The sequence below is a fragment of the Anopheles funestus genome, chromosome 3RL (assembly GCF_943734845.2).
Source record: "Anopheles funestus chromosome 3RL, idAnoFuneDA-416_04, whole genome shotgun sequence".
Lineage (NCBI taxonomy): Eukaryota > Metazoa > Arthropoda > Insecta > Diptera > Culicidae > Anopheles > Anopheles funestus.
The window spans coordinates 77283415-77309202 of record NC_064599.1 but is presented as its reverse complement, the minus strand read 5'-3'; the positions used below and the strand labels follow the sequence as shown (position 1 = coordinate 77309202).

Genomic DNA, 25788 nt, shown 5'->3' with positions numbered 1-25788 from the left:
TGGTTCCAAATTAACGTCTTTAGCGAAGTTGTACATCCATTGCAAAGGGAATGTTTGCTCCAATGAAAGGAAGCTTTCGTTCTGGAATGTGCAATATCTCGTATCTTTACCGAGCTTCTTTTCCTGTTCCTGTGTGTGTGTTTTTTTTTGTTTCTCATACACAGTCCTAAACTTTTAGACACTGAACAGATACAACTCGTTTGGTTTGCAGTTTCTTCTCATCATTAGTTTTGATATCGTTATATACCTTTGTTTTCACTGTTTACTGTTATGCCCTTTAATATTATACGTTTGCTTCTGTGTGTTTTTCATGATTTTCTTACATACTATGCGAGGGATGGCGACTTTTGCGTGTTTAGCGAGTTTTCACACACATACACACACATTTGTTTTTTTTCTTACCTTCTTAACACTACTTCTATATATGTCTTATTACGTTTCACAAACCATGCGAGGTTTAGCGTTGATTTTTCAAACCTTTCAATTCAACTCCCCTGTGAAGGGAATAGATCAGATCAGTGTAGAACTAGGATTATCCGTAGCATTTTAGTGTTGAAACACTTTTCCTACCACACACACCCACACAAACACGGACACTGTGTTTTGTGCTGTTCTGGTTTGTTCTGTTTCTTCATTTCTCTACTTCATTATGCCTGGTTGATTCCGTACCGTTTGCTATATACTCTGCTGCATTGCCATTTAATATATTATATTAAATTTGGTGCATGCATAACGAGTGTCTAACTAATAAATAATTTACGTTTCAATATTCTGCACTGGCGTTTTTGTTTGTTTTCCGTTTTTTGTCTTTCTTCGTTTACGGCTTACGGTTCGTTCACGTTTCTTAGTTTGTTAGGTTTAGTAGTTTATTTGCCTTCTACCCATCCGCAAAAAGCGCTTTCGTGTAGTTTCGCTTAGTGTATTAAACCTTCGCCCGCATTAAGGTTTGGATGTCCACATTTATCCACTGCTGAAGATGGGACAAGCAAAAATGGGACAATAATTACGACACTCATATAAAATGTTCACTAATAGTAGAAGTTTCTTCGTACAGTCTGTATGTGTATATATATAATATGTATATTATAATGGTAGTTTGTAATCGTGTTATAAATGCGAGGTTATTAGTTTCATTTCACGTCTTACTAAACCTATAACTTAACCTGTCCCATCTCTGTTTCCCATTTTCACGAAAGGATATCGTTTTTTTTGTTTTGTTGCGCGGGGAAATTCATTTGTTGGTATGAGGCTAAACATTACTAGCGGCGATACACAACTAGGCGCTCTGCATCCGGGTGAAGGAATATGCGAGGTTTCGTTACTTAAAAAGGTACAATAAAAGATTTTATCTTATGTTGCTAGAATTGTGAGTGTATCGTCTACCGATGCACCGCTATCCATCTGTTTTCTAGACTAATAATCTTATGTGATGCTTTATGAATGCATCGTTTTAAACGGTTTGTCCCTGCTCTTATCCTACGTGCGAGGATATGAATCCGACTGCTGCTTATCATAAGTTCTATAATCAGACATCAAGGTAGTACATCCATTTACTTAAACACACGCATACAATACCATATGGTTGTTGATGTTTTTTTTTGTTGTTGTCTAGAGTTTAGCTTCCATACAATATACACACCACACACACAATTAGTCACAATATTCATCATCCTCTGTGCTACTGCTCACTTCGGTTATCCTCTTTGCGTAGACATACTTTCAATAACCGGCCACAAAAGTGTATCTCATCATTTGTGTCAGTAGGGAATGTAGGGTTTATAAACAGCTAAAATCACACATTCATCTAAAATCACGAAAGAAATCAATTGTTTTCCCCAGCGCAACCAGATTCCGTGTTTTGCTTTACTGACCACCTTGTTTGCCTATCAGAGCTGTCAACCATTTACAGTGCTACACACGTTCCTGTACGGCTTGTCTACGATCGAAGCCTGTTCGTTGGGTTTTAGTACAACGATGATCAGGACCAATACACTGACTAGAACATCCAATAAGGATCGGTCGTCAATCAAATGCTTTTGTTAGAAAAAAAAGTTTTGAATCAAAGATCCAGCGAGTGTACAAGAACTCAAGCTTTGCTGAGCTGTTTAGTAGGCTTCTGTTTAGTACATCCCAAAAAAGCGCGTTCAACATCAACAAAACTAAGCAGCTAAAGATCGATCGTGAGAACGATTTCGGTAACGATAAGAAGCATAAAATATTCCATCTAAAAAAAAACGCAATGCTACGCATACTTCTTCTCCTCATTATCCAACCGAATCAACCATAAAGAGTGTGATCATTCAGACGATCGATGTTCACGCTTCATATTTTGTGACTTTCACACACTAGCGTTGGGACGCGAGGAACTTTTATTTCGAGAAGCCTTTTAAAGCGATACTTTAGCGGTGATAAAAATTGGAATGATACTATTCACGAAAGAAATGTTCGGCCATCGTTTTGCTGTTATAGTAGATTAACAAAATCTATGTTCCTATGTTGCAGCACACGGTGCTAATCGATAGGGATACTTGTGTAGCTACTTTCTGTTGAAGATTTATCCGCTCCAAACACCTATATTCCATTGCTTTTTTTCATTACGACTTTTCATCTTCAATTACGCAAACTAGCAAAACGATTGGGACATTTCTATTCTACTATTCTCAATAGATTGAGAGCCAATTTCACTGGGTTCAATTCATGCAAGACTGACCGGAGCTGATCGAGTCGGTCAGCAGGTGGTCAACAAATGCACACGACTTAACAAGTCCGTTCTGAGGTGTTGTTGCCATGTACAGTCAACTATTTTAAAGGACTCTGGACATGAAAAAAAAAACAAAAATAAACCACCCTGACACTGATGCGGAGCTATTTCTACACCACCACCGGTACCGTCCGTTACATTAAACCGGCCGGATCGAAGTATCGTTGGGGAGCGATTTGCGATTTTTTCCTCTTCTTGCTGCGAAGAAACTCGGACACCTCATAGTTTTTGCATTCGTTCGCTATCGCCAGCGGGGTGCGCCCGTTCGCATCCTGTTGCTCCGTCTGCAGCCGGCACCAGTCGACTAGAAACTGCACGATCTGTAGATTGTTCGAATAGCACGCCTTGTGCAACAGGCTCTGCTGGTTGCGGGCGTCACGCACGTTCGGGTCGTACTGTAGCTGCAGGATCATAAACTCCAGCAGTCCGTAATGATCGACGAACATGTGGATGGTGGGAAGTTTCGCCAGCTGCTCAATCTCTGCCAAATGTAGCTTCAGCAGATCGATATTGGCACCCGCACCGATCAACAGCTTCATAATGTCCAGATTACGCGAGTACATTGCCTGCATCAGTGGTGTTAGTCCGGATGTGTTTCGCTCATCGATGGTAGCATACTTCAGGATAAGCATACGTGCGGCCACTATGTTACCGTGCCGAGCAGCGACATGCAACGGTGTATCACCAAACTTACTAACTGCATTTATTTCTGCCCCGGATTCAATGAGATACGCAGCGATTTCATTACATTCTATCGCAATGGCCACATGCAACGGTGTACTGTCGTATGGATCCCGATACTGCAGCGTTGGCTTACAAAGCTCCACGATAAATCGTACAATCTCCAGAGATCGCGTGTATACGGCCTTTATCAAACACAGTGATTCACCGGTGAAACTACATCCATTCCTCAGCAAGAACTTAAGCATACGAACATTCCTTTGCTCGATCGCAATCGTTAGAGGGTGTGAAGCCACACCGGACGACCCGGCAATCGAACGCAACGTCGGGTGATGTTTCGCGAATGCCTTCATTATGCGCACACTGTTTTCCTGGACAGCCCATTCAAACGCCGAACGTCCCGTATCATCTGCCGGACTAGGGTCCGCACCTCGGACAAGCAAAAATGCAACCATCGCCGTCTGGCGCTTCTGAACCGCAATGTGAAGAGCCGTTTTGGAGCAGGAGTTACGGCGATTCAGCAGATTGTTCTCTTCGATCGTGAGTTGATGGCTGTCGAAGAGATACCGCAGCATGTTTAACCGTCCGTAGCTAGCACAAAGATGCAGAACCGTGTTCTGACACTGATCAACGAACGAAAGCTTGGCATGCCGTGTGTCGACCAGGAATTTCAATGCCTCCAGATTTCCGTACTTGATCGCACGCTTAACCAAACGGTTTTTGTCCGAGTTTATATCGATATCGTCACACCACAGCAATGACAGAAGCTCATTCTCATGATACTGTATTGCGTAATGCAAGGGCAAGCGATCGGTTCCACTTAGCGAGGATAGCGGAACGTGATGCTTGACCAGCAGTTTGGCAATTTCCGTGTGACCCAAGCTACATGCGCGATGTAGCGCAGACGTACCGTCCGCAGTCTGTGAGCAGATGTCAACGCCCAGCTTTATGAGCTTCTTTATCGCCGACAGATCACCCTTTTGCACACATTGATCTAGTACCGTCGTGCCGTTTCCATCCTGACAGTTCCAGCTAATGTCTTTCATCTGCTTCGCAATCTTCTCGATAAACTCCAGATTCAAATACTTAATGATTTTGCCGAGGTTCACCGTCAGCTCGAATCGCTTAACGCATTCGAGAAACAAATCGTACGCGCGGAAGTAAAGCGCCATGAAGAGAATCGTTGCCTGCCGTTCCTGTACCGTTGTTAGCGTGAAGTGTGCATCGATGAACAGGGAGTTGGAGCTCCGTACTAGTACGTACTGGAAGAATTGCTTCTTCTCGAACGATATCGCTTGCAGTTCCTCCGACAGGTAGTCGACCATCTGCTTCAGATTGTTGCGTATCGTGTGATCGATGATTTCGTACTCCGTTGAAGGTGTACCATCGTACAGCACACCCAACCGCATACCGCGTATGTCGGCGTAGTCCGGTGTAAGTGCCTGCAGCAACTTCAAATCGATCGTTTCGACTGACTTGAACAATCGCTCCTGCTGTTCTACCCAGCTCCACCGCATCTTGTAGTTGTTGATCAGATTCTCGTTGATCGACAGCAGCTCGTCCGGGTTCGCTTTCTGACTGTTCGGCGGTTGGTACAGCTTAAACTCGTTGCTCTTGAAGATCAACCCATTCAGAAACACCTTCACCTTGGTGCTGTGCGTCAGTGTCAGCATATCGCACTCAAGCGCATCCTGTCGCAGATACTCGTGCAGGTTACGGCCGCTCACATTTGCCGACTGCAGCTTCAGCACGTACTGATTGTCCTGAAAGACACCGAGATCGGTGAGAATCTCGCACAGCTCTAGCAGACAGTGCTCCAGTGCGTACTCCACGTGCGGGGCCGCCTCGTTGATGAATTGCGTCACTTCGTTAAAATCACTGCAGGGCAAAAACTGCCCAATAAACTTCAACTTAGCGTCCAGAAACGATTGAAACTCTTCCCGATCCATACGTTTGTTGCGCTTCAAAATTGCATCATTCACCTGCCGGTTGGTAGACTTGAAGAACATCGTCAGTATCGCATACTTCTTATCGAGATTGTAGCAATTATCATAATAGCTTTGCGACAGCTGCTCATGCAGCACTGCAAACTCGATCGAGCTCAGATTCTGTAGATTAAACTTCTTCAGTATATCGTTCGTGTAGTTCTGATGCAGCAAACTATCGAACGGTTTCGTTCGTTCGGGCAAAAAATGATCCACCGCAATGTATCGACCCACGTGCAGCACCTCGACCATCGTTACAAAGTTCTTCGTCACCCGCTCATCCATCTGGTACTGGTACAGATAGTTCGTGAACAGATGCAGCAGCTCCTGCATAAGAGGATTCAACAACAACAACTGCTCATCATTGCAGATATCGTACTTGGGGTAGCTTTCGGCAAGAAAAGATCCCACGATACGACGCACCTTCGCCATTTCTATCTCCGTCCCGCAAAGCTGCATTACGGTGTTAAAGTTGGCACTGATCGATGCCAGCGCAGCACGTTCTCCACCTTCCGAACCTTTCGTCAGTGACTCGAAACGCTGGGCCAATGGTCCATACACACACCGCAACAAATCGCACAACTTCTCGTCCTGCTGCTGGCTAAACGTTTCCTGCAGTTCCTCCACAACGCGTATGCAATCCTCCAGCTCGAAGTACAGATCGTCCAGGGTGTGATTTTCGAAGTACATTCGATTCGCGTCACCCACGTACTGATTGTAGCTTGCCACCTGCCGATGGTTCTTGAGCTGATGCACATTACCGAGGTAGCATTTGTACGCTTCCAGCATCTTCAGATCGTGCACGTAGGCGAAGTAACGCCGCACCGACTTTAGGCTACATTGCACTTCCGCGAACGGTAGTAACCGACCAATTTCAAGCTTATCCGAACACATCTTGTACAGCGATACGTTCGGCTGATAGAAATCTCGCACATCCACGTCCAGGTTGAGGGGCAGTATCTTGTGCACCACACTGTCCAGCTTGCGTGCAATAGCCGGCGAGTACCGTGTGTTCGCCACCGTTTCCGCGATCACCTGCAACGTGCGCTTGATCGCCAACACGCCCGACACCTGATACTGTGGCAGCTGAATCCGTGCAATCCCATCGAGGTAGCGTAGAATCTTCTTGATCGAATACAGCTGCATCACATGATCGTACGTTTTGCGCAACCGGCAGAAGGTGACCCGATTGCGGCGTCCCGTCAAACGTGTGAGCTCCACGAATTCGTTCGCCCTCAGCTCGTGCCGCAACACTTCCAGCTCGGACTTGGACAGGTTGTTCACATACCGTGCCTGGATCGCATTCAGCTCAGGGTTTGCTTTTAAGCGTGCCTTCACGTAATAGATTAGCTTCTTCTTGAGCACACACTTCTTGCGCCACAATGCATTGATCGCCTTGGTAGATTTCGCCGGAGCAGCATCCCGAATGCAACAGATCAGATACAAAAACAGCTCATTCGTCCATCTTGACTGGCCACGATTCTCGACCAGCTCGCACTTGATCCGCTCCAGCTCGTCACTAACCGCGGAAAGGAACTGCAGCACGGTGCGCTTGTTCAGGATCAGTTTGTATACCTCGTAATGGGGTGCCTTTTTGAAGATGGCCAGAAATACCGCCAACAGTCGACAGATTTCATCCACCGGTACCGATGCGACCAGTTCGCGCTTTTCCCGCACAAAGAACAGATTGTCGTACACGATCTTGATTGCCAGCAGGAACTTGTCGTCGTAGTCGTTCAGATTGTCCGTCGCACCGTAGTGCTTGGTCAGGTAGCGCGTGTACTCAACGATCAGCTCGATCCGCTGCTCGAGCTCCTTGTCGAACTTTGGCCGCTCGGGTCGATGTGCCGGTGGATGGTGATAGGCGTAGCTGTAGTTTAGCAGCTGATACTCCAGGAAGTTTTCCATGCTCTTTGTTAGCGGGACATTTTTAACGTACAGCTCGTGCCACACGCTCGACACGTACCCGATCTGCTGATGGATGTCGAACGATTTCAGCTCGAGAAATAGCTGCAACAACGGTACCGAACCACGCCGTATTAACCGATAAAAGCAACGGTAATCCGTCAGGTTGCGAAACTCGACCGCCAGCATGAACTTGGTCACGTCGATAAAGTTCAGATTGATCGCCAGCTCCGAAGCGGTAAGGTTCATGGAGTTGCGCAAATCACAATCCGCACCCGATTCCACGAGAAATTGAATAATTTCATTGCGATTTTGCTGCGCTATTATCGACAGATGCAGCGGCGTATTAAGATCTTCCGGCGTTTGGTAGTCCAGCACGAACTCCTTGAACTTCGACTTAACCTTGCTGAAATCGCCCTCCACCACCAGCTTGCAGAATTCTCCGGCATATTTGCTGACATAGTAGCTCGGCTGTGTCATTCTTTCACCACTTTCGTGTGCACGCCAACTTCACACACACACACGATCTTTCGTTTTCTTGATGTTTTTTTTTGTTTGATTTCCCCTCAGAAAAAATCCAAGCTCTACAGCAAGTTGCTTGCTGTTGCTTAATTGTGTTGTAGTAGTAATTTTTCTTCCCTCTTATCACATGAAAATGGAACCGTGATGACAAGTAGTAGTAGTAGGAAGAAAGTCGTACAGCACTTCCTATTGCCGCACACTAGTTCCGCACCGGTGCGCCAAAGCGATTGCTTCCGGTCAGCTGTATCTGGTAGAGATAACGTACAGTAGCGTTGGTAAACGCTCGTTTCCCATTACCTTCGTCGGTGCCTTCGTGAAGGTGTAGGTTGCCACTCCGCTTGCGGTTTCGTTTGCTGATGTTAATGCTACTGACGCAGTGGTACAGCTGTTGTTTCCGCTTCATTGCTGGAAGGATGCTACTCGTGCTGCTACTGCTTCCATGCTTGCTTTGCCCCGGCGGAAATGCTGCCATCGAGTCGAGATAGAAGTAAGGCGCTCGTACTAGCATTCGCCACCATTGCTAACTAGCGGATGCATCGAATGCCATGCGGCGGCATTCTATGTTACGAAGTTCCTACAACCGTCCGCCGTGTGATGATCTTGATCTCACCGTTTGATGTTTAATCGAAGCCCGAGAGTTCGGTCACTTTTCCAATTCCAAACCAAAGGTGCGCTCAAGAAGACACTCTATTTGCACAAACTTCACGGGCTGATGGTAACGGCCATTTGGTTGGGTCTTAACTCCAAAAGCTGCATTTCATGTATGCTGGGCAATAGTGGCCTAGGTCTTGTGTTTGTACAGCGATCGTACTGCGCGTCGTTCAATAAAAATTAGTCTGCCTTTTCCGTACGTCGAACCGTCGGGTCCTGTGTCTGCGTGCTCTGTACCAGCGCCGGACGTTTATGTTTAATTTGTGCCCCGCGCAATCGATCCTTGATGTGGTGTTGCGGCTCCGGCTCAGTTGACTGGCGTTATCTAAAAATTTGAAAGAAAACATACGTTACAAAACGATCCAAATGAGTATGCCGAGCAGTCGAATGGGGAAGCGAAAAGAGGGTGAAACGCATCGAACCCAATGGAGTACGCGAAGGGATGTTAATAAATAGTGCTAAATCAAACAACTGCACATCGCGGGTTACGGGTAACGCGGAGAACGGTAGAGAAAAGGCAGAAAAGAAAACAACACAGAAGAAACGCATAAATGGGTTGGTCTGTTTTGGAGCACCTTTTGGGTGATTTCGTGATTGTACCCGTGGTAGGTAAGTGTTGCGATAAAATGAATGTTGAAAAGCACTATCCAATGTACAACAAAGTCACACATCAACTTGAGCAACTTGAGGATCCCGCGCGACTGAAGTGAGTCCCCATTAAAGAAAACCCTAATTGGTAAACCGATACGAAGACGGCAGGGTGGAAAAATCGAACGCAAAGAAACAGATATGCAAACGAAAGACGCAAACTCACGGGGACTTATAAATCATACGGAAATATTAATAGCATAGACAAATAAAAGCGCACCACTGGAGCGCGTCCCGCGTGATCACCGTCTTCGAAAGTGGCCGCTGTGCAAACCCCTCAATATGTAGGTGTATATAGGCATACATACACACGGACAGATGTCGGACGTCTGTGGAATACTTTACACAACCCGATAATGAGGGACACCACATTACAAACTCGTTCTTACCCGAACTGGGTGTCCCACACACAAACGCACACGAAAGAGGCCTAAAATTTCTTCGTTTTACCACGAGAAGGCAGGCCACCGTAGAATATGCTCCTCAACAAAAATCACCCATGAATCCCGTTGGTGGAATGTGCTCGAGTCTGATCTCTGTACTCTCGAATAATGAACATCCAAGGTCCAGCTGCAAAGCATTGACTTTATCCCCTATTTCCCCCCTTCATACACAACCCAACCTCTTCAGCCCCCACTTCTTCAGCGGTGGTGCGGGTGGAGATGATGAGGCCAAAAGACGAAGAAATACGATGAAATGATTTAAACGTGTTTGCATCGATGATTCGTTTAAGCTTACGCCCGTCACGAGATAGAACACTGAAGCGGTTGGTGGTGATCGGTGGTGGTGGGTTGAGAGATTGAATTAAAATGAATCAACCTCCAGTGTTGCGGCTGACTCGTCCCGGTTAAGTTTTCACCTCTCACCATCTCCACAGGGTGTGAGATGTCCTAGGTTGGTTTGATCCGTCGCTTTAATTCCATTCTTCCCCACCCCGCCCGTGGTCCGTTCTGTGATTCTGTTGTCTTCAGCAGAAGAAGGGACCCGTTGAACCAAACCAAATTGTAGTGCTCCCTTCTGCCTGAGTGGCGATTATGGTGTGTAATGATTGAGGATTTTATACACCCTTTACGAGTTCACCAATCCATCCAGCGAACGCTCCGGCAATGATCGCGATAGGGAAATTACAGTCATTCAACCAACCCAAGAAAATCTCGCCGCTTGTAACTGCGCCTTGTTGTACACCACAAAACAAACAAACAAGGTGAACTATCCGCACTACACTTCGTATAATCTTGAAGACGTACATACGAAACTTAACGAATTTTCTTTAGGATTCGGTTAAAAAACTATAACCGGGTCTATAGTGACCAGATTTCAAGATTCGTTAAATTTCTCAATGTACCACTCCTGATGGGGTAGAATTTTTGCAAAATGTATTCTTTTTTTTATTTGAATCTCACATAACATGCTTTGAGTCAATATTAACCACACAGTCCGATAAGCAGAATAAATAAATGCAAGCTGGAGAAGGGCACGCAAAGGAAGTCAAAGGAACGTGTTGAATTGTTGATGCCCTGACGTGAACTTGGGCTCAAGCCTAGCGTCAACGCGTCAATCGCTTATAGATCGTCATATCCTGCAGCGAGATATACGAAGCCGAGTTTTACTGGAGGAGAAGTTAGTCGGAGATTCTCCCAAAGATGCATATTAAGAATTGGTCAGCATTTTTCCAATAACTTGCTGGTTTATATTGGAAAGCAGGATTAAATTCCCAAACTGTCCTCATCGTCCCGTTCTGACCATGCACAGCACAAACTTCTCAAAAGAGTAAACAGAACACGAAAGGTACCGTGTCAGGAGCTTCACCAATCAGAAACATCCTCTTCAGGGAACACACATAATACCGGAGGTCTCGTGAAGTCGTGAAAGAAAGCGCTCATCATCCGCGTTAACTGCACCCTCCAGACAAGCCAGACGGACAACAACGGCACCAGAGCACCAACACCATCATTTTAAACCAAACAGGGATTTACCAGCAAACACTGCCTTCTCCTTATCTGCCCAGAACTACACACGTTAAGGCGCTTTCCGTCTCATTCCTATCCATGGTCAATGGGGCGAAGAAAGGGGGACCGCGGATTATTGGTTTTACTAATTCATTAGCGTGATGAAATTGAAAAATGATTCCCGTAACCAGATCTCCTTCGTGTGCACACCCGGAACCGGGTATTAAGGTTACGGTGATGATGTTGTGGTGTCTCTCTCTTTTACTCTTGCCTTCGTACCTTTCTTTCTTTTGCCTACCGAACTCTTTCCACACCTTCATCTAATCCATCCAAGAAGAAGTGCGCAGAAAAGAAAACGGAACCCAAAAGAGCCCCGAGGAGAACTACTCCAACCGCTGTCTATATATATCCAAGATACGGCCCCGTTGGAGTTTTTTGATATTGATGAAGTTTCATTACAACGGCATTCCGAACCATGGCTGAACCAAGCATCAAACAGACACGAACTCCCCCATTAACGGTTCACACCTTCTCCTGCTTCTTCCTTTAGAGAGGGTGTGGAGGGTTCACCCTCTTTCCAAAGGGTAATTAGAATGCAAGACGGGATCGACCACCTTCAGACCAAACTTGAATGTTACGTTAAATCCGTATGAAACGTGTTATTCTTGTCCTTGCCTCTTCTCGCTCCCATCCCCATAAGTGTGATTTTAGAAATCTTTCGAAGCGGTTTCGTTTGCTGCTTCTAAACGGTCACTTTGTCTTCTACATGCTCCGGGTGTCATTTATCTATTTGGAGTTCGTAGCAGAGGAATGTTGTCACCATGGCCAAAATTAGCATTGAGCAAAAGCTGTAAATAGTTCTCACCACCAAAAGAATTTGAATATTTGTGTCCCGACGACAGTCGAATTTGTGAAATAGAAGTTTGTCGGCGAACTTTTGAGTGCTTTTTTTTGCAATTGTCATAAAGACACAATAAAAGCTGATGATCTATTGGTGCGGTAATACAACTTTGTGCCACTCAGTGTTAACTAAGAAGTAAATAAGCCAACTTACAGACAAAGCTTGGATACTATAAATCCTTGGACGTAAGTAATTAAAGAAACAAACAAAAAACCTTCATTCCCAGAGCCCTTTGCCAGCCGGCAATTGGATGCAATTGCGCAGACTCTTGCAATGTCCTTCGCGTCTTGGAAGTCTTGAAGTTTTGAAGTCTTGAACGTCATCGGGTGGTTGAGTTGACGCGATGACGCGAAGTCTTTTCACTACCAAAATGGACAACGAAAAAAAGGACACGCCGTCCTCTCTTGCTTTTTTGGAGAATAATCCTAAATTCCTTGAGTTGGATATGTGGGAGGATGTCACCTGATAAATGCAGCAAGAGCCTTAAGAAATGTACCTAAGAACTTGCCGAACAAATTCAAACTTAGCTACAAAATTAAACCACAAAAACCCCTTCAACATCTGTCATCAAGAGTTCGGTTCTCCGCTGTTGTGCTAGCGGGAACTTCGGCTTATCCTGGAGCGAACCATTCTTGCCGGAAATGCTTGAGCTTTTCACTTTACATCTTCCCCCCCAAGGCCCTATCAATGCCAAACGCCTCGGGCAGAGTTAATACTTATCGTCGGCATACTAAGTGTGTGTGAGTTTGCATTTGACTGTGAATACACTAATATCCTCTTTTCCTTTCCCATACGAAGCGAACGAAAACACGAATGGAAAATCTTATTTTCCTTTCCCTGTCCTTTTTTTCCCATCCATGAACACTGACGGCAAATGCGTCGCGCTTGCCCGTCACGGAAACTTTCAAGTATTTCGTATCCAATTTAAATTTACTTTCGCTCTCTATCCTTCCTTCCTTCCTGTTTCTTTCCGCACTCGGTCGGAGCGCAGCATCCTTTCAGCGTTGGCTCCTTCATCTCTGTTCCCCCCTTTTTTGGTTTCTCACCTCTTCTAGCCATCAAATGAGCCAATCTTATTACAGATACAGAAACCCACCCACCATCACCCCGGGACATTTTCCAGCCGTTTTTTTCTCTTCTTCTTCATCTTCCACTGTGCAACACTGTGCGACAGAAAATAAAAAGAAAATCCAACATCTACATAAACACACACACACAAACACAATTCCACACCGTTGCTCGCGAAAGGACATCGTCCTTTTCCTGCTCGTTAGCGTATCGAAATCTCCCCACGGTATTCCTCACGGTGGGCAAACGGGGGAGAGAGAGAGTGAGAGAACAGGCAAGGGGAAGGATAAAACCGTCTCCTTTCACCGTACGGGACGCGGGTGGTTGTAGTTCCTTTTATCTCGTTCCTCTTTTTTCTAAGCTTTCCCTTTACATTTTTCCATGCACAGGCCAATAAATTCAACGCGCGCTTCGAGTGATAAGGGAATTTTTTTGCGATTTTTTTGCCGTTGCTGCGTTGCTACCGAACGAACGCAAGCGGTGGACTCGGTGGGTGGGAAAATGTATAAGAAGAAATCAAACACACTTTCTTGAATTTCCATCAAAGCAAGCTGTGTATGGGCTCCACAGAGCAATCTCGCGTGATGTGAAGGGAAATGGATAAATCCCTTCATATACATACAAAAACACACACATACATCGTTTCGGCTAACAAAATGAATGGTGGGAGGGTGGGAGGGTGAGGAGGGGATAAGTTAGAGTTTTCTACTCACAATCTACGCTTGTTGTCGCACCACTTTCGTACAATACACTTTCGGTCATGATTTATTTCCATTTTTTTTCTTGAAAATTTGTTTTTCCGCACACGCTAATGCATCACACACACGCTTGTAATATGAGGAGAAGGTGATGTATTTTTTGTTTGTTTTGTACAGATCGATTCTACTAACGTGTGTTATGCGAAAGTATTAAAACGATATAACTAACACGTACGCAAAATGGTGCTCTGTTTGCTGATCTTTACCATTTTGTTCATGGAACGTTTTAGGGGAAAAATCGAAAAAAAAATCTAACGAGTAGAATAATATTTCAAATATCTTAGTGCATTAATTCAACTCAATTACCTGAAAGTGAATTCAAAACAAAAAAGTTATTACAAAATTCTTAAATGTTTAAATGTGTCCCTGGTAGAAGAATTTTCACTTTAAAGCAAGCTTCTAATAAATTCAAGATAAAAGATTGTTGAAGAAGATCCAGATGGTGTGAAGCATTCCAGACTTCCTTGCTACATTCCAGTTCAGCTTGTACTTGGGACTCGAAAACCCAGTAGTTTACACATACAGAAAAAAGTTTGTTGGTTGATAAGCCGCACATTCTTGTGTTTTTAATTTTAATTGCTAATAAAAGGACGAAAATACTCGAGTAGCAACTGTTGCTTAATGTAAACTCTGTAAGCAGTTTGTCTAATCGTTTTCCGAATCGTTTGCAAGTTAATGACAGAACGGAACTGTTACTTTTCAAAACCTTCCGAATAGCCACAGGCTCGAAGGTATCGAACGGCCACCACAAGCATTAGCTGGAACACATTCCGCTTCGCTTCGGTAGCGCATCTGTCGCCTTTTCCGGAGGCCACCGTACACCTCAACATTCCCACCTTGTTGCCCTGTAACTTTTACTCCGTTTAGCTGTTGTCCTCTCCTTTACCGTTCTCGTGAGCAAATAATCAATTAGTCGACCGTCACTGTACCAGTTCCTTTTTTTTTTCCTTATTTTTCACCTTCTACACTTAAGAAGGTGAAATTCTTCCCAGATGTAACACAGAGAAGAAAAAAACACACACACACACACATGCTTATCGAAATATGCTCATGAATGTGTGGCATGAGACAGCGGGAAGCCCAATAAAGCGGGTGTGGGAAGCAAGAGACCTCCGGAGTCCCGATGACAACGGGCAGGTCATAAATTATATTTCATTTCGCTTTGTTACAAACAGCACCACCACCACCACCACCAACTGACCTTATGATCGTCAACAAAACACGATTATTGGGATGGGCTGTAAACCTGCATCGAGTCCAACTCGATGGCGGAAAAATGGAAACCCCGGCAGAGGAAGAGGAAACCCACTGCAACCGAAAGGATATCGACAAATCAACAAAAAAAAGAGAATAAAAAATGGTAAAAATACGTGAAAACGAAGAACGTTCGTGTGCGTGGTAGAACTAGAACGAGAAAAGTGAAGGAGATAACCCAATCGTGTGGTAAAACAACAGCAACGAAATTGTGTCGAAACGCAAGTGTCGGTAAGGTAGCAAATGGTTTCTGGACGGGACGGGCCGCACTATCGGCAACTATACCCAAAACATATCCTGACAGATGGAACTATCGAGACGAAACAGTGGAAAAATGAAAAAAAAAATGTAGAAACAACCCAAAAAGGAAAAACGCGAACCCTTGTGAAAGAGTAAAGAAAAGGTGAACATGATGAAGAAGGTAAATGGATCAAAAAATGCCAAAATTCTACCAACACACACATACACATGCAAGTACGTACCAAAAACATAAAAATCCGTAAAAAAAAAGAAAACGATAAAAACGAAAACAAAAAAACCTTAAGAATGGTTTGTGTCTGGTTATCCTTTTTGCTTCTTCCATCCTTGTGTGCAAGGATTTTTCCACTTCACAAGCATAGAAGATATGGCCCAGGGGAGGAGGAGGAAGGCTTGCAAGTTCCTTTTTTTATGGTTGTCAGTGGTTTCGACCCTTAACGAGGTGAGATAGCGTGAGGGGTTTTGTTTACTTTCGAACTGTCAACCTACCACCACCGTACATGCACGCACGCAACGCACTATCTTACCGCAACAGGAACTACGGAACATACGGACGCGCGCGCCCTCCCGTGTCGATCGGCAGTAGGGAGCATAAAATAAATTTATAGCACCTTCGGACAACGAGGACGAGAAAGGTTCCACGCGAACAAGTTCCTCACCGGTTCGCGGATACCGGGAGGAGTGGAGAAATTATTTATGTTGCATGAGTTGAGAAAAAGAGGTGGGAATTTTTCCCTTATTTTCTAATATTCAGTAGCAGTAGGCGATGATTTCTTACCTTTCCTCTGGTCGGATAGATGCGGCGAGTGGAAGGATAGTGAGGGTTGTGTGTACCCTTCTTGCTGGATGGAAAATGTTGCTTAGATGCACAACGCAATGCTTTCTCGTTCGTGCGTGGATCGTCGTTGATCCTGAGCGACAGGTCCGTCTATGCGTGAGCGGATTTTTCTGTGCGTGAATTACAATTTTGTTTCCATTTCTTTTAATGGCTTAACCGTAACATCTAGATTATCCAAACGCTGGAAAAAGAGGGCAAAATAATGGAAAAAAAATTAAAAAATTGTTTATTCAACTTAATTTTCTAAATACAGTCAGTCTCCAAAACACACGGCATCTAGTTTAGTGATAAGCATATTTTGAATTTTAGATTTGTTAGACAGATTACTCAGACTATTAGACAGATTAGTGAGTTTACTACAGAGAATGAAAGCAATTGACACTTTTTTTGTTTTATTGTAGAAATTGAAATTTTCATTGGTTTTTCAATTGGAAAATTCTAGTTAAGTTGAACAGTTAAAAATGAGTTTTAAATTTAAATAATTCAACGAAATTGCACCCGGTTTTGACATTTGTTCCACTATGATAATGTATATCTGCCATCCTAGTAGTCCGGAACACAAACCCAAACAGAACAGCTTTCCAACTGTCAAATCACTTCAAAATGGTTGATCCCTCTATTTGTGATAATTGTTTTTTATTATTTAACAAGTCCGAAAATTCGTCCCCATCTTTTTCTTTTTTTCATCTTTTTCGCGCTCATCAACCTAATTCGTCACACTGCCACAACCACCAAGTGTGAAATAACACTTATCCCGCGACACAGCACACACTAGTGCCATCCACGGTTTCCAAACTGTCCGCTGTCCCACCAAACGGAACCAAACGGATGTTGTTCATTAACTGATCAAATTATGATAATTAACACTCGTTCTCGCTCCTGCTCCTAGTGCTTTGGGCGGTTGTTGTGCGTACTGCCTCTAGGATCTGCCCAGCCTTTAAGCGGAGCGCGCCCTGTTGATGTTAATTAAAGATTATACGTTTATGTGAAGTGATTTCATTTTGGAACCTTTCACACACAACGACACAAATATGCTGGCCAGCGTACGCAACAAAAGACACATATGCGCCCGTTTCATACGCTTAATGTTTTATTTTGCTTTCTTCTGGCATGGGGAATCACTCTCTCCCTGTCTGGCGCGTAACGTGCACTTTGAAGGGTGTGGCACGTTCCATGCATGATGCGGCACACCAGCATTATATGGCACAGGAGAGCCCATCATCGTCATTTACGGTTCACAAGAGTTCCCTCCCCCCAGCCGGATATGGTAATTGTTTGAGGCGGTGTGGTGGTGACGCGCGGTAACGGGCTGGACACACATTATGGGAGAGTTTTCCTCCTGGGTGAGATTTGATTTTTTTTAAACAATATTACATTTTATAAACCACCGCAACGCAGCATGAAGTCACCAAGAAGCATTCAGCTGGCAACAGCTGGCAAAAATGGCACGAGAGCCGTTGTTTGTTTCACACCTTTTCCCAATGTATGATTCGACGTTTCCTACCGTTGACATAATTTTTGCAAATTGGTTGCTAATTTATGACCGACGATTCTCTTCGCTACCCTTTTCACTATTGTCGTATCGTTACCATAGTTACATATACTACAGTACGTGTCATAACTATAAGACCACCAGTTTTTTTTGTAAATAAAAAAAAATAAAAAAGGGTTAAATAATTGTAACAATGCTACAAAAATTTGAAAAAAATGTTTTTTTTTCAAGATGCATATTTTTACGCACATTAAAATATGTCTCGTAAGCGAGAAATGACGCGATCATTAAGTCGAAAAGAAGAAGAAGGAACATATGAAACATAATTTGTATCAATCTCTTTCAAATGTTCTATTTTCAAAAAAAAAAAGTGATTCTACACTTATGTTACGAACTGTATGATCACAAGTAGCTCCACAACCATCCTGCTGACATCTGTTTCCTACACCTGGAAGCGATGGAGATGGAATTCGGTCTACATTCTTCTCTTATTACACCTTCAGGGACAAGAATGTAAAAATAAATTAGGATTTTATGGGTAGTTAAGTAAGAGTTTGTTTATTTTTCGTAAGCAAAATTTATCGTATTCTTGATGGGAAAACTAAAACCTTAAGGTCGTACAAGTTCCTGTTACATGTAATAATTTACACCGAACAGAAGCACATCCGGGACGGTAATTGGTTCTCATCATAAAAGCAACAATAGAACCCAAACCGTCGTTCAAGTGCTGCACCTCATTGCTATAATTTTTAAAACTTTGATTGACGTTTGACAGCGCCCTCTGGCGACCGGTGACATTAAATCGCGCGCGCACAACCATTTCAAATGTCTTAACATGGTCAGCTGAAATGTTGAAGAGAAGAAACGACGTTCCATTCTGCATAATGAAATTCTTCCTTTACCCGGCAAGCTTCATTTTCCTGGTGCATCATCGGGTCCGAAGCAACCAATGCAACGCCTTGTCATGCACCGCTGGTGGAAGATGCGGTCGCTCCACTTTTTTCTGTGGTTTAAAAAACAATCGTAAATGTCGTTTTATCGTTCGTCTACCGTTACAAAAAGGAAAGAGAGAAACTCCAGCCAGGGAACCATTATCATCATCGATGGTGTGTGCCTTCGCTTGGTGTGCCACAACCCACAAACATTAAATTGAATCGCTTCTTTTGCCTGAACTCGACATGATGGTTTTTGATTGTTTCACTAAATTACACAACAATGTGTTGCGATGTGTCGCATGTACGTCGCAGTGGAAAGACAAATGAGCAAGATGCAAAGGGAGAGGACGTACACGGTGCAATTATTTACCTTCTTTTCTACCTCAAACCCATCCACATCCACTTCTCTCCTTACTTTGGGAAATAATTGCTAGCGTACTGTCGCAAAGCAAATCTACCTTCGAATGTCATCACCGTGCGTGTAGCGGGAGGCAAACGAAACGGAATGAACGTTCTCGTAGAAGGAAGGGAGGAATGATGTGCATTGCTAGAGTTCACTGTTCACATGCACAATTCAACCCGAAAACGAAATCATCATTCCCAACCATTTGTATCAATAATACGATTGTGTTTTTGAACACAGTTTGAGATATATGTTTTTAAACATTTTATTTGATGATATTTCTTGAGGACTAACTGCCTTGACAATGTTTGAAATGTTAATCCAAAAAATGGTGAATAATTTTTGAGGATAGTTTAATAGGATTACAGATGCATGTCAATTTGTGAGACACTTTCATCAAACTCTAATAGCGATAATGTTCCGGTTTGTACGGTCCTTCAACCGGAAGATTCAAATATTCTGCCTGCCGTGGGTTAAGCTTCGTCAACTTCACACCAAGCTTGTCCAGATGCAGTGCAGCAACCTCCTCATCCAGCTTTTTCGGCAGCACGTGCACTCCAATGTCGTACTTGTCCCGATTCGTCCACAGCTCAATCTGTGCCAGCACCTGGTTGGTAAACGAGTTCGACATGACGAAGCTCGAATGTCCCATCGCACAGCCCAGATTGACGAGACGTCCTTCCGCCAGCAGTATAATATGATGACCGTTCGCCAGCTTGTACCGATCCACCTGTGGCTTAATGTTCACCTTCTCAGTCGCATTCTCCCGCAACCACGTGACATTGATCTCACAATCAAAATGTCCAATATTGCACACGATCGAATCATCCTTCATGTTGAGGAAATGGTCCTCCCCGATGATGTCGGTGCAGCCAGTCGTCGTGACGAAGATTTGTGCCTCCCGGCTTGCCTCCTCCATCGTTGTCACTTCGTACCCTTCCATTGCCGCCTGCAGTGCATTAATCGGATCGATCTCGGTGATGAGGACACGGCCACCGGAGCTCCGAAGGGCCTGGGCACAACCCTTCCCCACATCACCATACCCGGCGACCACACAGACTTTGCCCGCGATCATAACATCCGTCGCACGCTTGATACCGTCCAGCAAAGATTCCCGACATCCGTACAGATTGTCGAACTTGCTCTTCGTCACCGAATCGTTTACATTAATCGCCGGCATTCCTAGCCGACCGGCACGGAACATCTTGTACAGATTGTGCACGCCAGTTGTCGTTTCTTCGCTCAAACCTCGAATGTCCTTCAGGAGTTCCGGATATTCGGAGTGCACCAGATTGGTCAGATCTCCGCCATCGTCCAGAATCATGTTCAGTGCTTTACCGTCCGGGAACCTAAGCGTCTGCCTAATGCACCACAGGTACTCCTCATCCGTTTCACCCTTCCAGGCGTATACCGGGACGCCGGCATTTGCCATGGCTGCGGCCGCATGATCTTGGGTGCTGAAGATGTTGCAACTACTCCATTGCACTTCGGCACCCAACTCGAGCAGTGTTTCGATCAGCACTGCCGTCTGGATGGTCATATGGAGACAGCCAGCAATTCGGGCACCGCTCAGGATCTTCAACGGGCCATATTTCTTCCGGCACGCCATCAGACCCGGCATTTCGTTTTCCGCCAGCATGATCTCTTTCCGTCCGAACTCGGCCAGCGTAATGTCGGCCACTTTATATGCGAGTTTTGCCATAATTTCGTTTCGTTTTATTCAATTCACGAATTATACGCGCTTGAAGCGAGTTGCCATAAAGTTAGACCAAAAATAGGCTGTTTTGAGAACTTTCGACGATGTCAGCAAACTGAAAAGGTACCAAAAATTCAAGTTGGGGAAATATTGTTCAAATCAGCAGATGGTTTGGGGAGATGTAGGTCGAATAGATCAACATACAACTGTTTTAGGGATATCTGGTAAAAAATAATTCAAAACCAATATATCGGCAAAAACGGAGTTAGAACCGAAAAGAGTAATCTCAACGCCATGAGTATTGCAACTCAGTTTTTTAACAGCGACTTCCAAGAAAGATCTATAAAAACATCCATTTTTGTATGTATGTTTTTAACTATCTTTTTCTTGTATACTTCCACACGGAAATCGGAAGAAAACGAATTAAATTTATTCAACAAAATAAAGGAAACTATCAGAACGCAAGTCTTCACTTTCAAGCAAGCACTCGAAAGCATATCCGTCGTCTTAGCAACCGCTCTCGGCAAGCACTGCGTTCCGAACGCGCTACCACCCATTGCTGTGTTTCTCGATCAATCCTCCATTTTCCAATGATTGCTGCGAGCATAAAATATTCATTTTAAAATGATTCCCTCCACTCCCCCCTTTAACCAACGCTTGCGAACGCGTACGAAAACGCACCCGCACACAACGCGCTGTTACTCAGCTGTAACTGTCATATCGTGCAGCTAAATTCATTTGTGTAGCGCGCATTTCTCCCTACCAGCAAAAAAAAAATACAGATATTTTATTCGTATTTTCAAATCACCATGAAGGTGTGGAGAACTAATTTAAATTAAAATATCCAGTCAATAAACCCCGACCCAACACATCTTCACATCGTGTTTCCCGTGCTCGTGTGGTACCTCCTTTCGCTTTACGATTCCATTTTATCTCGCACAACCCCCGCAAACAAAACGCACCAAACTTGTGCATGGAGGGGGTGGGGACGTGAGTGTGGGAAACGGTAAAACTTTTTAACGATACATACATTTAAGCAACAAAAAAAAATAACCAGGCAGAACGGAATAAGCGCAAAGAAATCTTCGAAATGAATAAATTGACGAGAAGGGAAGGTGAATCGCGCCTGAAATCAAGGAGAAAAACGTGCTGAAAGAGGAGGGGATTCCGATGAGACAACAATCGAAAAATATCCGTTTACGTTGAAGCACACGCATGGACGCATCCGGGGGGGGGGTGATCCGGGGGAGGCAGGGAAAGAAAGAATAACATTAAAATAAGGTACCGAAGAAACAAAAAAAAACAACCCCCACACATTCTTTCTTTCTCTCCCTCTCTCGCATACTTTCAAACACAATCACACACACACACAAACGCACACGCATGGGAGATCTCTAAATTGTCTCTTTTTCCGTTTTTGTCTTGTTTCGATACATCCTGTCTCGCTCACACTATTGCCCTTTGTTCTTGTTTCCCTTTTCGCTAACCCTCTCGCTCCCTCCCTCTCTCTCTTTCTCGCTCTCTTTCTGTCGCTTATTTTCGCCCTTTTGCGTTTCTTCTTTAAACAAGACCTTTCGCTTCTCAATCAGTAACGATGTATTTTCTCGATATTGTCAATCAATACACCCTTTTCCGCTAGCGCGACACAACCTGCCCGCCACCCTCCACACATATAGGGGATGTTTGCATACACCCGCTCTTCTCATCTTTTCATGACGATTTTTCACTCGCTCGTGTTTACCTTGCTCACTCTCTCGCTCTTTCTCTCTCTCGCGCACACACACGCATATACACTCTATGCCGCCCGGTTTTCAGCCAGCGAAGATGTATGCTTTTTTATACTTTTATGTTTTAAAAATGGAAGGAAAAAAATTAAGCATTTACTCCAAAGTTACAAATCCGTACACGTCCGTAATGCGTAGAGGAGTCTTCGGAGAACCTTCTTCGCTAATTCCCGTTCCTTGGCTATGCAAAACTGCTCTACGGACGCACACCTTTCGCTTGCTGGCTGGCTGGCTCACCGGCTGGCTGCCAGATCAAGAAGTAACGCGGCCCAACAACTCCCCCCTTTTATTTTCACTCCGTTTTACACGCAATCGCACATTCACACACACGCACACACGACGGGAAGCTCCCGTTCCCCTGGGCAACATACACCGTGCTGCCTATGTTTTTTTTTGCGAAATCGTACACTGCATAAACGGAAATAGAAAGAGAAGAAGATCCACGCACAACTAACCCCTTTTTCGCGACATCTTGCAACAAATGAAAAGAAAAAAAAACACACACACATATCGTCCTGTTTCCTTCCTTTTTTTTTACTTTCCAAAAAGGAAAAAGGGTGACAGGACAGGAACGAATGAAGTAAAAAAAAAAGACTAAAAGTACCCATTCGTATGTCGAAGACGATTTATGTCGCTCTCGTTTTCGCACCAACACCACCTTCTGTTATGATTTGCACAAAAAAACTTCATTCGCAAAAACCGGGAGAAAAGAACCGTTCTAACGAACGCAGCATAACCGGCGACGACGTTCAACGCACACACACACACGCATACACTGTGTGTGAGCATGTGTATGTGTATGCGCGCGCGAATTTCATGCATTTTTTGGGAGGAAAAAAAAGAAAAGCATACCCGTCTCATAGGAAACGGCGTATGAATTTTTCGCGCGGATTAAGATTTTTCAAATTTTCCATCAAATTTTACTATGATGAACACTTTATTTACGAACATTAGAAGCATTCCAAAGGATAGACGCGATAGATATGATGTGATTTAAAATTGAATAATTTCATTTTTAGCGATTGGTCAAAACGATTAAATCTTTTGCGGTTGTTTTTTCCATAAATTTTAAAATATCATTGTTCACTGCTGCTTCGCTGCTTCGTTTCTGCATGCACTTTACACAAATTACACTTATACACACACACACACCTTCACACGTGCATGATGCACGCACTCAAAAACGATATTTCTCGACTTGCGCTGCTACACTTGCACTCCAGGACGAAAACAGTATTGAACAGCAACGAAAAAAAAGCATACTACATAGATGCAAGCAAAGAAAGAGCAGCAAAACGTTGCCTTCTTTCAATGTGAGTAAAAGAGAGAGAGAGAGCGCGCGAGAGCGCAACATAAGGGCAGCCGTGGGCAAAGGGAACGTGTGTGAGCGGAGGGTACCGTACCGTTTGTTTCCATCTCACTCACATATCGCGAAACGCGAATCGAACGAAGCTGCCGAACTGGATCTTCTTCCCGGTTACATCCGAGCTGTTTTCTTCCTTACGCATCTGAAGAAAAGCTTCAATGGAAAATAAAACAACGGTAAGGAATTTTATCCTTCTCACCCCCTTCGGGGAAAAGAAACATTTGAAGCGAAGGGAAGTTTCGTTAGTACGCGAGGAGAACAAGGAGACGGGAAAGGACTTGAATATTAATCCCCCGCGTTTGGGTATTGCCTGCCATATTTTTTTTTGTTTTTTGCTTCTTTAACTCCCTTTTGTGCCCGGTCGCCTTTTTAATCATATTCACCTTGATTTTTGATTCTGCACAAAACACCCGCGCACAAACACACACACATACACTCGCTCAAGCACGGCTTCTTTTCATCACCTTTCACACCTTTCACGTTTCCAGCGAGATGGAAATATAAGGATGATGCACGCACCAAAGCAAGAAGCTGTCTGGTGGTTCTTTTGTGACTTTTTTTTCCGCCGTTTTCGCTATTTCACTGCATCACACTGTGAGAAGGGTGTTAATTTGCTTCTCACCAACAAACGCCGTGCGCTGTTCACTGTGATCAAATTCGTCGTGCGGCGGCAGCAGCCCCATCAATTTGGATAATTTACCCCGTTTAGATATTTAGCAACAGAGGGGCAACAACCATACACACACTCCCGAGCGGGGGGGTTGATTGATGCTGCCGCGCTGCACACACACGCACAGTGGTCACGGTTCTTTTTTTAGTTGCTGTTGTTGTTGCGCTACACCAAACTATTCTCACTGTGTATGTTTTGATGTTAAAATATGAGTATGAGATTTTTTTTTGGGTTTTTCACTACCTCGGAATGGGTGTTTTTTTTTCTCCAGTCCTGTCCGAAATGTTTAGGAAGAAATTAGAGCACAGCAAATCACGGCAAATAGTGGGAAATGCACACGAGCACGAGACGGACGCACATCCGCACGCTTCGAGGGCTTTTTATGTTTTGATGCTTTTTTTCACTGCGCCCCTGCTCGGCTGTACCGTTTTGCCATTCTCAGCGCTTCTCTTTTTCTCTCTCGCTCTCCCATTTCCGTCAGCGGCAAAGCAAATTCAAAAAACATAATGCTCGCACGCACACTAGGGTGAAAAGGTATGCGAGCGATGTATGAGAGAATTTTATAGCAAGGGTAACAGCTCACACGCACACACACACACACTATTGCTATCCGCAACGTTTGGCAGTGTACAGACTAGTAAGGTTAAATGTCATGCAATAATTGCGTGAAAATTACGTATTTTTAGTATAATTAAAGAAGAATTTTATGAAAGATAAGTTGTTAAATTTAAGAGAAAATATTTTGTTTATAGAAATAAAGAAGAATCAGTTTTGAAACAAAAAAAAATAAGCCAAATTTATCGCTTATTTTTCCAAATATTTTTTTTCAACTTTCTTTTTTTATTTCTTTGCTCAGGTAATGACAAAAAACAATAATAATAAGATTTAAAAATTGTATTTCTATCGGTAAATTAGTGATGATTTACAAAGACCAAGACCTCAGTTTGTGCTAGGGAAAACATTTAAAAACAACGGAATTACTTATTTAATTTGTTGTTTAGTTTAACTCGGAAGAAAGGATAAAAAACAGTTTCAATGTTTCTAAAATCTCAATAAGTAACATACTACATAAGAAAAATAGTCCAAACCCGTCTGTTGTAATTGTTTCTGTAATGTTGTTCTAGCATAACGATTTTTCTTTGCAAAACAGATGATATATGATGCCAAATGTAGTCAAATCATTAATATTAGCGAAATTGTGCTTACCTTCTGTATTCTCCCTTCGCTTTTTTTTGTTAAAGATGCATAGAACATGCAACCACC

General features: G+C 43.8%; 2 protein-coding genes across 3 annotated transcripts; both read right to left on the bottom strand.

Annotated features, from left to right (window-relative positions):
- Window positions 1-1748: 1748 nt before the first annotated feature.
- Window positions 1749-25114, bottom strand: LOC125768156 (uncharacterized). Of its 2 annotated transcripts, none has more exons than XM_049435448.1 (3): window positions 24239-25114; window positions 16120-16360; window positions 1749-8830 (listed from the first exon to the last, which is right to left on the bottom strand). In XM_049435448.1, the coding sequence occupies exon 3, from the start codon at window positions 7810-7812 to the stop codon at window positions 2896-2898; it is 4917 nt and encodes a 1638-aa protein (XP_049291405.1). In that variant the 5' UTR covers window positions 7813-8830; window positions 16120-16360; window positions 24239-25114; the 3' UTR covers window positions 1749-2895. The 2 variants fall into 2 exon arrangements, with proteins under 2 accessions (XP_049291405.1, XP_049291406.1); XM_049435449.1 differs by having other exon boundaries at window positions 24769-25114.
- LOC125768178 (adenosylhomocysteinase-like) lies at window positions 18579-24122 on the bottom strand. Its single transcript, XM_049435508.1, has 2 exons — window positions 22447-24122; window positions 18579-20820 (listed from the first exon to the last, which is right to left on the bottom strand). Exon 2 carries the CDS (start codon window positions 20709-20711, stop codon window positions 19413-19415), a length of 1299 nt encoding a protein of 432 aa, XP_049291465.1. The 5' UTR covers window positions 20712-20820; window positions 22447-24122; the 3' UTR covers window positions 18579-19412.
- Window positions 25115-25788: the final 674 nt, after the last annotated feature.

Excerpts from the sequence above, each read along its gene's own strand:
- LOC125768178 (XM_049435508.1), bottom strand. The coding sequence starts at position 20,711 with ATGGCAAAACTCGCATATAAAGTGGCCGACATTACGCTGGCCGAGTTC.
- LOC125768156 (XM_049435448.1), bottom strand. The coding sequence starts at position 7,812 with ATGACACAGCCGAGCTACTATGTCAGCAAATATGCCGGAGAATTCTGC.